The sequence below is a fragment of the Oryctolagus cuniculus genome, chromosome 12 (assembly GCF_964237555.1).
Source record: "Oryctolagus cuniculus chromosome 12, mOryCun1.1, whole genome shotgun sequence".
Classification (NCBI taxonomy): domain Eukaryota; kingdom Metazoa; phylum Chordata; class Mammalia; order Lagomorpha; family Leporidae; genus Oryctolagus; species Oryctolagus cuniculus.
The window spans coordinates 39,925,453-39,943,318 of NC_091443.1; the positions used below are offsets into that span (position 1 = coordinate 39,925,453).

A 17,866-nucleotide genomic window follows, 5' to 3' on the forward strand; every position below is an offset into this window, starting at 1 on the left:
AATCTTTGAACTTCACTTCCTATTAACTTTTTGAAGTACCGTCACATGAGTGATTTTTTTAAATGAAGAAAAACATTCCTAATTATCAGATTTAATGGCATTGTTGTTCCCTTCTGCCAACAAAATATTTGACCCTTTTGATGTTGATAATCCTACATGTCTCCTTATCTCTGACTTAGTTGCACAGATGTGTCTTGGTAACATTTCTGGCTTAAGTGTTCGGACTGTTTTAATAGACTAGTTTTCTTTTCTCTGTTTGCTAAACATACACTTATTTCCCTATACCTTCTCAAATATTTTGTCCAAATAAATAATTTTGGCTAATTTCTGTGACTTATTTGAAAACTCATACATTATCTTATTTTACAAATTATCAAGGAAGAAGAGGCTGGCTATTTTTTTTTCAGCTTTAATGAGGTAAAATTGGCAAATAAAAATTTATTTAAGATGTATGTGACGTCTTGATATATGTAGACATTGTAGTAAACATCAAGCTATAGCATATTCATCACTTTATATATTTTTTGATGGAGTGAGGACAACTAATGTCTACTTTATTAGCAGATTTCAAGTATATAATAAAGTATTGTTAATATAGTCACCATGATGTACCTTAGATTCCCAGAACTTATTCATCCTGTGTATCTGAAACTTTGTACCCTTTGGCCAAAATTTCGCCATCTTTCCCACTCCTCAGATTCTATTAACTAGTATTCTACTCTGCTATTAAAAAGTTTGGCCTTTTGGACTCCACATATAAATGAGATCATACTGTATTTGTCTTTCTATGTCTGGCTTATTTCTCTTAGCATAATGCCCTCCATGTTCATCTGTGTAATCATAGATGACAAGATTTCTATTTTTTTTTTAAGGCTGGATATCATTTCTGTGTGTGTCACGTTCTTTTTATCCATGTCTTTTTTTTTTTTTTTAAACTTTTATTTAATGCATATAATTTTCCAAAGTACGACTTATGGATTACAATGGCTCCCCCCCCCATACCGTCCCTCCCACCCACAACCCTCCCCTTTCCCACTCCCTCTCCCCTTCCATTCACATCAAGATTCATTCTCGATTATCTTAATATACAGAAGATCAGCTTAGTATACATTAAGTATGGATTTCAACAGTTTGCTCCCACACAGAAACATAAAGTGAAAAATAATAGATGATTTTTTTTTTTTTTTTGACAGGCAGAGTTAGACAGTGAAAGAGAGAGGCAGAGAGAAAGGTCTTCCTTCTGTTGGTTCACCCCCCAAATGGCTGCCACGGCTGGCGCGCTGCGCCGATCCGAAGCCAGGAATCAGGTGCTTCCTCCTGGTCTCCCATACAGGTGCAGGGCCCAAGCACTTGGGCCATCCTCCACTGCCCTCCCGGGCCATAGCAGAGAGCTGGACTGGAAGAGGAGCAACCAGGACAAACCTGGTGCCCCAACCGGGACTAGAACCTGGGGTGCTGGCACCGCAGGCAGAGGATTAGCCTACTGAGCCGCTTACTGGCCCTATCCATGTCTTTTGATGAACACAATTTTTCCGTATTTTGACTGTTGTGAATAGAACTGCAATGAATATGGGAGTGTAGGTATGTCTTTGACATACTGTTTTTCTTTTGATACATACCCAGAAATGGGATTGCTCTAAGTAATAATATTTTAACAATAATACTTCTTCCAGTCCATAGATCATTGACTTCCTTGGTTAAATTTATTCCTAGATATTTGTTTTTAATGCTGTTGCTAAATAGGACTGTTTTCTATATTTCTTTTTCAGGTAGTTCATGATTAGTGTGTAGAAATGCAACTTATTTTGATTACCTGTAGCTCTGCTGACTTTGGTTATTAGTTCTGATAGGTTTTTGGTAGAGTTTTTAGGTTTTGTCTATTTTTTTTTTGTATTAGATCATGTCATCTGCAAACAGTTTTAATCCTTCCCTTCTAGTATGGATGCCTGTTGTTTTTTTTTTAACCCTTTCTGCCTAATTTTTCTTCCTATGACTTAAGTACTATGATGAGTAGAAGTGGCAAGGGTCAGCATTGAGGAAAAGTGTCCAGCTTTTTACCATTCAGTACAATGATATCTAGCACTTACTGTATGAGTTGCTTTCTTCCTACACCTAATTTGTCAAGAGTTTTTATAAGGAAAGAATGTTGTATTATATCCAGTGTTTTGTCTCGATCTATTAAGATGATCATACAATTTTTATCCTTCATTCTGTTGATGCTGTTTATCACATTTAACCATCTTTGCATCCTGGGAGGAAATCTTACTTGACCATGGTCTTGCATGCAGTTGAATTTGGTTCCCTAGTATTTTGTTGAAGATTTTTGCATCTATATTCATCAGACATACTGATTTTTTTTTTTTATTTATTTTTTTTTTTACAGGCAGAGTGGACAGTGAGAGAGAGAGACAGAGAGAAAGGTCTTCCTTTTGCCATTGGTTCACCCTCCAATGGCCGCTGCAGCTGGCGCGCTGTGGCCAGCGCACCGTGCTGATCTGATGGCAGGAGCCAGGTGCTTCTCCTGGTCTCCCATGGGGTGCAGGGCCCAAGCACTTGGGGCATCCTCCACTGCACTCTCTGGCCACAGCAGAGAGCTGGCCTGGAAGAGGGGCAACCGGGACAGAATCCAGCGCCCCGACCGGGACTAGCACCCGGTGTGCCAGCGCCGCTAGGTGGAGGATTAGCCTGTTGAGCCATGGCGCCGGCCCCATACTGATATAATTTTTTCTTATACTATCTTTGTCTAACTTTAATATCAGGGTAATTCTGGCCTCATAAAATGACTTGGAAGAGTTCTGTCCTCTTCAGTTATTTGGAAGAAGGATTGGTATTAATTCTTATTTGTGTGGTAGAATTCACCAGTTAAGTCATCTGGTCCTGACTTTTGTTTTTTTAGTATTTATTTCATTTATTTGAAAGCCAGAGTTAGAGAGAGAGTGTGTGTGAGAGATAGAGAGATCTTCAATCAGCTGGTTCACTCCCTAAATGACTGCAACAGCCAGGGGTTGGCCAGGCCAAAGCCAGGAGCCAGGAAGTTCATTTGGGTCTGCCAAGTGTGTGCAGGGGCCAAAGAACTTGGGCCATCCTCTGCTGCTTTCCCAGGTGCATTAGCAGGGAACTGGATCAGAAGTGGAATAGCCTGAACTCAAATCAGCGTCCATATTGGATGCTAGCATGGCAGGCAGTAGCTTAACCCCTTACACCACAACACGGGCCCCCAGTCCTGACTTTTAAATGATATTTCTCAAAGGCTTTAAGAGACATTTGTAACTTTGAATTATTACTTCTATTTTAATTATCTGTTTTATAGTGAGCCCTCTTACTCTTCACATAATGGAAAAAGGTTATTTTTGAATATATACTTTCAGTTATAAATTTCATAAGTTTTCTGTGTTTAGCTATTTCTATGAATAATATTAGACTTTTTAGTAAAAATATATGCATGAGAACAAAGAGTGTTGTATTTCTGTACCTGGCTCACAGTGGCCATTAAATGAATGTTTTTTGAATGAACGAATGAAGTGTTAGTCAGTGCTATTAACTATCCCCCCCCCCTTATTTTTAGGAACTTACAGTCAAAACTGTATTAAGCTCAGCAAGAGATGAGCCCTCTGGTCCTGCACGGTAGGTCAGATCTTCCTAGATGTAACATAAGTATTGTGTTATTTGTAATTTAACATAGGAGTTGACTGAATTATTACAGCAGTCCAAATTGTTTCAAACATGTAAAAGCCATTCTGAATCACAAACTTAAATTACTTGAATGATTAAATGCTAACCTTACTTTTTTCGTGATTTTAAATACTAACCTTCCTTAATTAAAAAAATTAAAATCCTAGTCAGTGTTTTTCAGTAACTTCCCTCACTGTAACTTCAGTTTTAGTTTTATTTAAGTACATTTTGTATTCACTTCAGATTATGTTTGTTATTGTTTCCCATGTAATACCTGGGAATAGTAGATACCCAATGACTGTTTTGTTAATTTGAATTAAAATAAAAATTTTAATATAGAAAGTAATGTATCTAAGGAAGTATATTTTAGTATTAATAAATATTTGATCAGTATTTTAATAGAGTATAAGTAATGAGATCTTTATTTTTTTCCCTTGTTATAATGTTTAGAGTAGAAAACTGACAATGTCTCTGTTTTACTAAATCTTTCCCCCCCAAAAATTTGAGATTTAAGTTAGCAAGTTTTCAGTGGTATGCTGTTCCTTCTCTTCCCCACAGTATCATTAGGTTATACTTGATGTTTTATGATGCTTATTTTATGTCATAATCCTCAACCTCTGACCTTCATCTTTGCAAAGCTTCCTATTTTCCGATCATTCACAAAAAAGCTTGCATTATGGAGACTATGGAAAAACCCCAGACATGGAACATAAGCATTGTCTTAACTTGTTTTCCTATACCTTTTTAAAAGATTTATTTTCTTTATGTGGAAGGCAGAGTTAACACACACACACACATACACACACACACACAATGAATCTTCCATCCTCTGGTTCACCCCCCAAATAGTCTGGATAGTCAGGGCAAATAGTCTCGATAGTCAGGGCTGGGTCAGGCTGAAACCAGGAGCCAGGAACTCCATCCATGTTTCCCATATGTATGGCAGGGATCCAAGTACTTGGGCCATCTTCTTCTGCCTTCCCAGGCACATTAGCAGGGAGCTGGTTAGGACCCAGAGCAGCCAAGACTCAAACTAGCACTCAATTGTGGGATGCTAGCATCACAGGCAGCGGCATAACCTGCTCTGTCTGACACAATGCTAGCCCATTTTTTATAGCTCTTAAATCTTTTTAAAAATTTTTGTTTTGGGACCAGCATAGCAGATAAAGTCAACGCCTGCGACACCAGCATCCCATATGGGTGCCAGTTAGTGTCCCAGATGCTCTACTTCCGATCCAGCTCTCTGCTAACGGCCTGGGAGAAGCAGAGGAAGATGGCTCAAATAGTTGGGGCCCTGCCACCCATGAGAGAGACCCGGATGAAGTTCCTGGCTCCTGTCTCCCTTGTTTATTTAGGTCTTTAATATTACCTAGGATTTATCGGCAACTGTAGAGAAAAAAAAAAAAATAAGGCATTAGACTTCATTTAGAAGATCTTCTGGTAGTTTTAATAATAAAAAATTTAGAACATTAACATTTTGGACCAAAATAATGGATTTAATGACTTTCTGGTCTGGTTTGTTCAGGAAGAAAAATATTCCTACCTTGAATTGTTCTGAAATTTAGCATTCTATTGAATTTAAGTTAAGAATATCAGTATCAGGACTTGCTATGTATACCAAGATACCAGAAGTTGACTGTTTTTATACTTAGAACTATTATATACTTGATCAGAAGCTTGAATATGAACACATTGATGGAATTTTTACTGCTTTTGATTATCTGTTAACTTGCTTCAAGCTAAGTTAGTGTCACTAGGGAAATGAAGCCTCACAAGACATTAGGGAAAAGAACAGAAATTCTGCAGATTCTGTTTCTATTGGAATTTTATAAATTATATAAATTTTTTGTTCTAACTTGTTTTAAAAAGAATTTATGGCTGTGTTAAACTTAAAAAGCACAAAGATGTTTCACTTATTCTGTCAGCTTCCTGTTTTTACTTAAGAAGCTCATTTTGCTTGTTGTCAGCCAGTAAAATTACAACTTTTTGCTTTTGAAAACAGGTCTCATTTTTGTTTGTGAAGCTTTATTGCAATGTTAGTTTATTAACTTGGATCTGTTAGAAAGATGCTGTGTATTTTTTTTTAAATATTTATTTATTTATTTGAAAGACAGAGTTATAGAGCTAGGCAGAGAGAGAGAGAGAAGTCTGCCATCCGCTGGTTCACTCCTCAGATGGCTGCAACCGGCCGGAGCTGCCCCTATCCGAAGTCAGGAGCCAGGAGCTTCTTCCAGGTCTCCCATTCCCTTGGGCGCAGGGGCCCAAGGATTTAGACCATCTGCTGCTGCTGCTTTCCCAGAACATAGCAGAAGTGGAGCTGCCGGGACTTGAACTGGTGTCCATATGGGATGTTGGCACTGCGGACCAGGGCTTTAACCTGCTGTGCCATAGCACCAGCCTCAGTGCTGTGTTTTATCCCAGCCTGTGGTCTTAATAGTAAAATAGAATGGAAAATTAGGCTTAGAGTTTTGGGTATGTGCTTTCTTCCCACTTTTTCCTCCTTAGTCACCAGCTAATATATAGAGTAATAAACTGATAAAATTCACTTAATACATTACATGTTCATCCTATGTCATTTGATTATGGATCTTTGTTTTGGTCGTGATTTAATTTTATCTACAGGCTCATCCACTTTTATTTGTGTACTTTTTTGCAGATGTGTAGCTCTTTGCAGTTTAGGTATTTGGATTTGTGAAGAACTAGTTCATGAGTCTCATCATCCACAAATTAAGGAAGCCCTGAATGTAATCTGTGTTTCCTTAAAGGTAAAGAAATTGTTGAGAAATATATTAGAAATGAATGCATGATTTTTTTTCTCCAAATGTCAATTCTATCTGTGTCCTTACATTTTCATTACTTACTTTATTATTGCCTTGATTGTGACCCTTTCCTTAAGACTAGTCCCACTCTTTAATTCTGAGTATCTTTGTGATGACTCTGTTATCTTAAATTTTTATTTATTTGGCTTTGTTCCTAGGATGCTTATGGATTACTCCTAAAAAGAAAACCATAAGGATTTTTTGTATGCTTGCATTTTTAACTAATATTTTTGTAACGTTTTTACCTTTATCACTTTGTGTATTCTTCAGATGTTCAACTTTTGACTTTATCATTCAAGTTAAATACGTTCTTGTCTCTAGGAAAAGATTTGTTCAGAAATAATGATCTAATTATTTAGGGAATTTGAATAAATGGATATTTTATTTATAAAAATATGATACTTTATCTTAGGATTTGTAATATCCAGAGCACTAATATATTGTATGAAATATCTAATAAATATTTTTGAATAATATTTACTTAAAGTTAGTTCTGAATATATACTATGTTTTAGGCACTTTGCTAGGTGAAGTAAAGGATATCAGAATTTAAGAACTTTAAATACTTGCTTCAAGAGATTAAAAATATAATTGCTGAGAAAGATATAAGAAAAATAAAATATATAAAGCTGAGAATAATAAATGAGTGGAACATATAAACTATTGATTGAGTTCATGAAAGCATAGTTGACTTTGACTTAGTTATTAGAGAATACTTGGCAAAGAGGAAACATTTCATCATGTCTTAGAAAGGAGGTGAAATTTGGATATGGGAAGATAAGCATTAAAAGTTTGACAGTATGCCTTTGGGAACCCATCTGAGAGTGATATTCTAGGGAATTTGAGGTGAGGGTCAGAGCAGTGCTTTAGAAGACTGACTTGACTTGCAAGTGTTATGAATAGTGGAGTAGAATAGGGAAAAACTGATAAGATTAATAGTACAAAAGGCTGTTGGAGAAATCCAGGTAAGAAAAAATACAATAAAACTTTAATGAGGACAGTCAGACATTAAGAAATAAAAAAGTCACTCTGCATGGATGTGTCTTGGGAAAGTGTTATGATATTTTTTAGATTCAAAAACTTGTACATTGATTTTCCTAATATTTTAATAAATACTCATAAATGTAGGATGACATAAAGAAACACGTATGAAATTTAAATTTTTTTCAGTAGCCAATACATTAATGAATAAACAGCAAAGAAGATTTTTCTAATGTTTTATTGTTGTTTTCATTGCAGTTTACTAATAAAACAGTAGCCCATGTGGCTTGTAACATGCTTCATATGTTGGTTCATTATGTACCTAGACTTCAGATTTATCAGCCTGATTCTCCCTTGAAAATTATTCAAGTAAGCAATTTCTCATTATTATGACTTTATGAAAGATTCTTCAATAATTTTATATTTCAAATCTGATAGTTTAATGGCCTACACATTATGCTTTTGTGATGTCAGCATTCATGACGGTTCCCTTGTTATTATACATTACAAGATTGTATTCTCAGTTTGGGACAAAATGATAAACAGTTTATTGTTGAAGTAAAAATAAAATGTTACATGCAAGTTTTAGGCTGTTGTATACATAAATGTTTGTTCTTTATGAATGTTTTTTTCTGCTCCATTCCCTGTCTTTGGTAAGGAACACCTTCTGTTCCTCCAATTACCAAAATGAGGACATTATTCCTTTCTCTTCAGCCAAACATTTATGATTTTTTTCATTCTAATTCAGTGTCTCCTTAGCTCCCTATAATACCTGACAGATGTTAGCTCTTCATTATTCCTTTCTTGAGATATTGCAAGGTGCTTCTAATTGTTCTTCTCATCTAGATGGTCTTCCTCTTCAAGTCATTATTCGCATGATTCTTAACCATATCATGTACCCAAAAGAAAAAATAATCTGATTTTCTGTTGACTTCATAGTACAGCCCAGACTCTTGAGCTGTGAATTCCAGGCCTGCAGATGAGGCCTCAGCTCATCTTCGTAGAATCACATACAGATTGCGGTACAGTGGCCTGTTGTCCAGGCAGCTGAGCCAGTTTACAGTCACCTAAACACACCCCTTCGTCTCCTCATCCTACCTGAAAGGCTCTACCTGTCTCTAACGCCCTCATCTTTCACTGATTGCTTTAAGTGCTATCTCCTCAAAAAATAAAAATCCCTGAGCCGGCGCCGTGGCTCAATAGGCTAATCCTCCACCTTGCGGCGCCGGCACACCGGGTTCTAGTCCCGGTTGGGGCGCCAGATTCTGTCCTGGTTGCCCCTCTTCCAGGCCAGCTCTCTGCTATGGCCAGGGAGTGCAGTGGAGGATGGCCCAGGTGCTTGGGCCCTGCACCCCATGGGAGACCAGGAAAAGCACCTGGATCCTGGCTCCTGCCATCGGATCAGCGCGGTGCGCCGGCTGCAGCGGCGGCCATTGGAGGGTGAACCAACGGCAAAGGAAGACCTTTCTCTCTCTGTCTCTCTCTCACTGTCCACTCTGCCTGTCAAAAAAAAAAAAAAAAAAAAAATCCCTTTTCTCTACCCAACCAGAATTTGTCGTTGTATCCTTATGACATTTTAAGGAAAAATGAGAACTAATGTCTTTTAAGTACTTACCGTATAGCAGTCCCTATAACAGTCCTCTTACCATAAAATAGCTCACTTAATTCTTAAGTTTTTTGAAGTAGGTTATTCCCTTCCCCACCCCACTAAGAGAGTCAAAAGTCTGGTGTTTTCCCACTCAATCATGTTTATAACCTCTAATATAGCACCAGTGAATAAAACCTTTTTCTCTGCAAAATGTAATTAGTAGAATTTTCTACTTAATGCACTGAAGCAATAATTTATAAAAAGATAATAGCATACAGTAAAAGTACAATAAATTTATACCTCTACATTTTTAGCATGCACATAAAAATTGAATGAGACCAAGTGATTATTGTGTATAATATTGTAAGCTCCTTTAACTTAAAAGCATTCTTTTTATTTTTACTTTGTTTATTGAAAAGGCAGAGTGACAACAGAAGAGAAACAGAGAAAGAGGTCTTTCATCTGCTGGTTCACTCCCTAAATGACCACAACAGCCACGGTAGGGCTAGGCTGAAGTGGGTTAAGCCATAACTTATTTGCAATGCCAACATCCCATATGAACTCCAGCTCCCCACTAACTTGCCTGGTAAAGCAGTGGAGATGACTCAAGTGCTTGGACCTCTGCCACCCACATGGGAGATCCAGATGGGATTCCTGGCTCCTAGATTCAGTTCGGCCCAACCCAGGCAGTTATAGCCATTTGGGGAATGAACCAGTGGTTGGAAGATAGCGTGTATGCATGCTCTCTCGCTCTCTCTCTTTCTCTTTCTCTAACTGCCTTTCAAGTAAATTTTTAAATATATATGCATATATATGTGTGAGTATATATATATATATATATATATTCTTCTTATAGAGTTGCTGTGAAGATCAAATAAGAAAATAAATATAGGGGCCAGTGCCGTGGCTCATTTGGTTAATTCTCTGCCTGCGGCACTGGCATCCCATATGGGCACCGGGTTCTAGTCCCAGTTACTCCTCTTCCAGTCCAGCTCTCTGCTGTGGCCCGGGAAGGCAGTGGAGGATGGCCCAAGTGATTGGGCTTCTGTACCCGCATGGGAGATCAGGAGGAAGCACCTGGCTCCTGGCTTCGGATCGGCGCAGCGTGCCGGCCGTGGCAGCCATTTGGGGGGTGAACCAATGGTAGGAAGACCTTTTTCTCTGTCTTTCTCTCTCTCTCTCTCACTGTCTGTCAAATAAATTTTAAAAAAGAAAATATAAACCACTGAGTACTTTTTGGCATATGAAAAATGGGGTATAAATGTTGATTAAAGTTGACTGCAGCTAATGTCAATATTATGTTATGTGAGGCATGATAACTGTATGTAAATGTGGATGTGCACATGTGTTTAGTTTTAAAACTGGAAATTTTAAAACTTCTGAAAATTTTACCCTTTTAATGGATTGTTCTTTGTCAGAATTGAGGTTATTCTTTAAGCAAATTTTCCCCTTTTTTTCTTTATAAATATCTATATGTGTAGATATACATATATATGTAATTAATAAGTGTTCAGAGTTTTTGCTAGTTTTCTCATACAGTGTTACTGGCCACTGGCTATAAACATAAATAATTTTTATTCTCCATTTATAGTTGAATGTAGAAATGAATCCCAGAATAGTGGAACATTTCACTAATGATTATCTACTTGCAAGGTTAGATATGGAAGCCCAATTTTGTTACCAATATTAAGGAAGTACATCTACTACACTAGATTCTATGAGCCATTAAAGCTTTTTTTCCCTTTTAAAAAATGTATTTTTAAAATTTTATTTTTGGCTGGCATCTAATAATTATACCTATTTTGTGGTATAATATATGAGGGATCTCCAAAACTTAGCATTATCTTTTAATTCCATTTTTCCGTCAGTACCTTCATATCTATACATTGTATAATCTTCATCATTTAATTGTCAAATCAGGTTAATTGGCATGTTCATTCCCTTAAACATTTACAGTTTTTGCGTGGCAAGAACATTCATATTCCTCTCTTTTTAAATAAACACCACATTGTAGTTAGCTCTAGTCACCCAACTGTAGACCACCTGAGCTTATTTTTCCTAACTATAACACTGTACTCATTGAACAGTCTTTATCTTATCTTTCCTTCTTCCTACCTCCCCAGCCACTCTCAACTTCTATGATGTCAGCTTTTTCAGTTTCCACATATGAGTGAGATCATATAGTGTTTATCTTTTGGTGCTTATCTCACCGAATATAATTTCTCCAAGTTAATTCATATTGTCACAAATGACAGAATGTTATCTTTATGGATGAATAATGTTCCACTGTGTGTGTATATATGTGTCTGTAAAATTTTTTGTCCATTCATCCACTGATGGACATTTATGTTGGTTCCATAATGTTTGGGATAAAAATACTCATTTTATAAATAGTGCTGCAGTAAAAATAGGGGTGATGATGTCTCTGACAGACAGATTTCTTTTCCATTGAATATATATCCAAAAGTAGGATTACTGGAATACATATAGTAGTTCTATTTTTAATTTTTTGAGGAATGGAACTTCCATACTGTTTTTCATAATTATGGTATTAATTTATATTCCTATCAATAATATGTAAAGGTTATGTTTTCTAGAAGTTTCCCTTTTTTTTTTTTTTTTTTTGGTAGAGTAGTAAGGTTTTATTGGGGAAAAGACATCCATCAGAATGGAAGGGATGAAGAGAGAGCGCTCAGTCGCTCAGACTGGGGGAAAACCAGGTTACATGGTTGAATGGAGAGAACACACCTGGGCAGGCCAGGCGGGCAGCTCAGCAGAGAGAAGAGAGCTGAGAGCACAGTCTTTGTTTAGACTCCCTGTTTTTAAGGGAGTCTGTTTACCCCTTTCCCCTTCTCCTTTAGAATAAAGGGCTTTGTGGAGAGTAAATTAGCAGGTTTGCTGGAGCCAAGTACAGCAGAGGGGCTTCCCTTAAAGCATCTGTGAAGGTTTTATTGCCCAAGGATTTACTGCCCCAGGTCAGGTAACCCACTTGGTCCTGAGGAAAGAGAATTCTCCTGGGAGTTTTCCTTGCAGGGAAGGGCTTGGACCACCTGGAAGGTTATCAAGGTCTGAGCAGGGCTTTGAAATGCAAAATGCTGGGCTTCTGGGACTTTCACAGCGGATGCTGGTTTATTCTCAGACACAGGTTAATTTTTAACTTTAACATTTCCTCCCCTCATGAGAAAAAACCCATAATCTTATGGGGATAAATAGCTGAAGGTTCGTTTTCTGTAGCTACTTTGGAAGCTGACAAATGGGCATCATTATTTTTCTCTTGCTATCTGTCCTATGGTATTTGAGAATAGCCTTGGGAAGCATTGTCCTGCTTGGTCCAGAGGGCTGGTCATCTTGTCTGATGAGGTAGGCTGGAATCCCTGTCTTAGAAGCACCTGGAGCTGGATGGCTTGTTTTCTGTTGGAGACACAAACAAGGAGATTAAAGCACAATAGTCTACGAGAAGCAGAAAGAGTGTGGACACCTTGTTCCTGAGGAGAGATAATGACCAGGATTTCCATGACTAGATGTAATGTGAGGCCAGATACTTTAGGCTTTTCTGACCTGGTCCTGGAATTGTCTGGCCTTTTCCAAGAAAGCATGAACATGATTTATACCCATCTAGTTTGACCTTAGTTTGGAGCATTTTCTTAGGCAGCAGATAGCAGGTCTAGGGCCTGCCTATTTACAACAGCTAAATTACAGTCCCTTTGTGAGAGCCCTAGTCATGGCAGCTTTCCAATGGATGAGAGCTGTGCTTTGTTTATTTGTTTTTCTCAAAGGAGGGGGCTCTGCCTTGGCACCCTGTTGAGAGCCCGATTTAGGAACTGTGCTATTTCCCTGTATAGGAATCCATAGCCTGTTAGGGAAATGTTGGGACTTGCTGAAGTTTGCAGAAGTAGGAATTTGCTGCATGGCCCATATCCTCTCTGAGGCTGGCTTTCTCTCCCCAGGGGTGAGGGTAAGGGTTAAATAATTAACTCTCCAGAGGACTAGCTATGCTTTTTTTCCTCTGGATGACTAGTAGCTATATTTTACTAGGAAGTTAAGCTAATGTACAAGACCAGAGTCTCAGGCTGGGAAAGGGAACAGTAAACACAGACACTAGTACATGTTAACAACTTTGAAAATATCTTCATCCTTTTATGAGAACAAGTTTAAAGCATATCATCAAAGACACAAGTAAACCAAATGAACCAAAGGGTGCTTGGATTAACCCAATTTTTTTAAACTTTTATTTAGTAAATATAAGTTTCCAAAGTACAGTTTATGGATTACAATGGCTTTCCCGCCCATAACTTCCCTCCCACTCGCACCCCTCCCATCTTCCACTCCCTCTCCCATTCCATTCACATCAAGATTCATTTTCAATTATCTTTATATACAGAAGATCAATTCAGTATATATTAAGTAAAGATTTCATCAGTTTGCACCCACACAGAAACACAGTGTAAAATACTGTTTCAGTACTAGTTATAACATTACTTCACATTGGACAACACATTAAGGACAGATCCCACATGAGGAGTAAGTACACAGTGACTCCTGTTGTTGACTTAACAATTTGACACTCTTGTTTATGGCATCAGTAATCTCCCTAGGCTCTAGTCATGAGTTGCCAAGGCTATGGAAGCCTTTTGAGTTCACTGACTTCGATCTTATTCAGGCAGGGTCTTAGTCAAAGTGGAAGTTCTCTCCTCCCTTCAGAGAAAGGTACCTCCTTCTTTGATGGCCCCATTCTTTCCACTGGGATCTCACTCGCAGAGATCTTTCATTTAGGTCTCCTTTTTTTTTTTTTTTCCCCAGAGTGTCTTGGCTTTCCATGCCTCAAATACTCTCCTGGGCCCTTCAACCAGATCCGAATGCCTTAAGGCATTCTGAGGCCAGAGTGCTATTTAGGACATCTGTCATTCTATGAGTCTGCTGTGTATCCCACTTCCCATGATGGATCGTTCTCTCCCTTTTTGATTCTGTCAGTTAGTATTAGCAGACACTAGTCTTGTTTGTGTGATCCCTTTGACTCTTAGACCTATCATTGTGATCAATTGTGAACTGAAATTGATCACTTTGACTAGTGAGATGGCATTGGTACATGCCACCTTGATGGGATTGTATTGGAATCCCCTGGCACGTTTCTAACTCCACCATTTGGGGCAAGTCCGATTGAGCATGTCCCAGATTGTACATCTCCTCCCTCTCTTATTCCCACTCTTATATTTAGTCTGGAGATTCTTCAGAAACCTGAATATAACCCTACCATACAACCCAGCCATACCACATCTTGGAATTTACCCAAAGGAAACTAAATTGGCAAATAAAAAAGCTATCTGCACATTAATGTTTATTGCAGCTGAATTCACAATAGCTAAGACCTGGAACCAACCCAAATGCCCATCAACAGTAGACTGGATAAAGAAATTATGGGACATATACTCTATAGAATACTATACAGCAGTCAAAAACAATGAAACCTGGTCATTTGCAACAAGATGGAGGAATCTGGAAAATATTATGCTGAGTGAATTAAGCCTGTCCCAAAGGGACAAATATCATATGTTCTCCCTGATTGGTGACAACTAACTGAGCACCAAAGGGGAAACCTGTTGAAGTGAAATGGACACTATGGGAAACAGTGACTTGATCAGCTCTTGTCCTGACTATTGATGTGCAATGTAATACTTTATCCCTTTTAGTATTTTTTTTTTTTGTTCTAGTACTATTGGTTGAACTCTAATTAACACACAATTATTCTTAGGTGTTTAAATTTTAACTGAAAAGTGATCCTGTTAACCCAGTTTTTGAACCAATCTATATTGGCTTTAGTTAGCAACATAAAGGCTTGCATACACAGAATTTACTCTCATTTTTTATAGGACTACTTTAGCTGGAAAGCAGTAACATGAATACACCATAGGTCTGACATAGTTTATAACCTTTTAATGTACTTTACATAATCTGAATTGACTAAAAAAAAACTGTTATTTTAACAAATTGAGAGTCTCGTCCTTTGAGAATTCCAGGGATCCGACTGGAAGCCTCAACATCAGAAGACTCGGTTTAGAAGTTAAATTGTCAGAGAGTCAAGCCGTTCAGCCAAAATAGTACGTGCAAGGTGTCTGGTGCATAACAAATCTTCCCAGGCAGACTAATCAATTAGTTCACAACCTTTATTGGGATTCAGCTCCTGGGCGAGGTTCCCTGGTCCCAACAGAGCGGGGGCCAGGGAAGTCGCACATCAGAGGTTGGGAGGGCTCCTTTTATAAATACAGGGCGTAGGGGTTAAAGGTTGAGGCAGGTCTGATCCTCACTGGTTGACCTTTAGGCACCCGTGGTGACCTTGACAAGGACTTTTCGTCCCCGGAAGTTCGGGTAGGGACTCTCCATTCCCGGAAGTATAGGCCTTCTCTCCTTGCTGATCCCAAAGCTACTAATACGTTTAACCTGAGCATTTTAACCCAGGCTGTGGGCTAGGTCTGATCAGAGTTAAGGTAATCACTCAAATATTACAAATAGGTAGATTATGTAAACAACTTTGAGATGCAGTTCTCCCAATTAAGACTCAGTATTGGCAACAGAAAAACCTTCAAGACACTCTCATCAGCTAAATCAGCTACAGTAGCACAGAAACAACTGATTATCAGCATAGGAGCCCATTACTTTGGACAGTGAAACACATCATGATAGAAAGAGGCAAAGAATCAGAGACTCCTATAGGGCTGAAGGAAGAAGTTTCTGTCAGCTGCAGAAAAGAGAAAAACCCATTCAGTTGGTTGGAAAGAGTTAATGGATTAAGGTTTCTCTCTTGCTTAGCTGGGGAAACTTGTAAGGCCAGCTGAGTGGAGGCATTTCCCCCTCTCCCCTCACCTAGTTAGGATGGATATTGAATTGGAAATGGAGAGAGAGGAAAAAAGCCTGCAAGAGCTAGAGCACTCATCTCTTGCCAGACATTTCTGGCTATGCCCGGGTGGGTGCAGTAAGGCATTTTGACTGGAAGAGGGTGCAGGGAAAGGCTGTGGTGTCTAGTTTAAAGGGAAGGCTGGGCACACCTGGACCTAACAGAACTGGTGGTGGGGTTGGGTAGGTGCATTGTTTAGAAACTACCTACTGTTCTTGATCCCCCCCCTATCTAGTTGATTACCTGGTGGGCCAATATTAGCCTACACTGAAGCTAAGTGTAGCTAAGCCCTGCTCCCATGGCAGCAGGGAGCGTGACCAGGCATCCTTCCAAGAGAGAGGCAAGGTCCTCCGGTTGCTGTCTGGTCACTGTCTGGCTGCCAGAAAGCCAAAGCGAACTTGGTGAGTCTCCAGACTCTCAGCCAACTGCCCTTTCTAGTTAAAATCTCTGGAATTTCGGCTGTGGCCGGAGCTGTGAAACACTGGGAGATCAGCAGTTGTTCCCACAGATCCATCAAGCTTGAGGGAAGATATGCAGACCTGGATGGAGTTTTCTTTTAATCCCTTCCTGATCCCTTCGTGAATTCCCTTGTGGGTTTCTTCACGAGTCCCTTTGTGATCGCCAGAAATATGTTATCGGAGAAAAGCCATGGGTTCTTGTCTTCATGTAAGAAAGAGAGAGACAGAGAGCAGAATAATAAGGTTTTATTGGGGACTGGGCATCCATCAGAATGGAAGGGATAGAGCACGTCCACTCAGACTGGGGGGAAACAAGGTTACATGGTTGAATGGAGAGAACACACCTGGGCAGGCTAGGTGGGTGGCTCAGCAGAGAGCTGAGTGCCCATCATTTTTTTTTAGTTTTTAACAGTTACAATATATTTCATAGATAGAATTCTAAGAATATGATATTCCCTTTCTCCCTTCCTCTCCCTCCCTCCCTCCTCTCTTTCACTTTTGGGATAGCATATCTTTAGTTTACATTACAGTCTGGGACTCATTATAATAAAGAGTTCAACAAGTAAAAAGCAAAAAGACCCTAGTTTAGTGGAAATATATACTTGGCAATATTTCTTACATTTTGTCTTTTTGATGGTTACCATCTTGATTGGAGTGAAGTCCTTTCTTAATTGTAGTTTTGATTTGCATTGCTTTAATGACTAGTGATGTTGAGTGTTTTTTTTTTTTTCATATTCCTGTTGGCTATTTGTATTTCTTTTGAGAATTTTCTGTTTAGGCAGTTTTCTTGCTGTTGATATGTTTGCGTTCTGTATATAAAATATTTCAGAGCAGTTTTTCTATGTAATGCACCAAGTAATTTGTAAAAATAGCATATAATAAAAATTTACAGGGTAGCGGAATAGATTGAAAAATGACAAAAAATAAAAATTTACACCAAATACACTTTTAATAAGCACAATAATGAAGCCAAGCAACTTCCAAAGTATATAATATTTTATATAAATATTTTGCCTTACTTCAGTCTTTTTAAGAAATTTAATATTCCTTATGCCACATTTATTCACATAATATTCAATGTTTAATTTGTGTTGATTTAATTTTTTTTTTTTTTTTTTTTTTTGACAGGCAGAGTAGACAGAGAGAGACAGAGAGAAAGGTCTTCCTTTGCCGTTGGTTCACCCTCCAGTGGCTGCCACGGCCGGCGCGCTGCGGCCAGCGCACCGCGCTGATCCGGTGGCAGGAGCCAGGTACTTATCCTGGTCTCCCATGGGGTGCAGGGCCCAAGTACTTGGACCATCCTCCACTGCACTCCCTGGCCATAGCAGAGAGCTGGCCTGAAAGAGGGGCAACCGGGACAGAATCCGGCACCCCGACCGGGACTAGAACCCGGTGTGCCGGCGCCGCAAGGCGGAGGATTAACCTAGTGAGCCACGGCGCCAGCCAATATTTTTATTTT

The 17,866-nt window shown here is 38.8% G+C and overlaps 1 protein-coding gene across 8 annotated transcripts in view; it reads left to right on the plus strand.

Moving 5' to 3' along the window:
* The window catches only part of RALGAPA1 (Ral GTPase activating protein catalytic subunit alpha 1), a 269,311-nt gene that overhangs the window by 140,861 nt on the left and 110,584 nt on the right, over nucleotides 1–17,866 (plus strand). For all 8 annotated transcript variants that reach the window (XM_051822764.2, XM_051822761.2, XM_051822766.2 and 5 more), the window contains 3 exons: nucleotides 3,566–3,624; nucleotides 6,329–6,437; nucleotides 7,731–7,841. In XM_051822764.2, coding sequence (XP_051678724.2) covers nucleotides 3,566–3,624; nucleotides 6,329–6,437; nucleotides 7,731–7,841 — 279 coding nt within the window. The remainder of the gene's footprint in view (nucleotides 1–3,565; nucleotides 3,625–6,328; nucleotides 6,438–7,730; nucleotides 7,842–17,866) is intronic.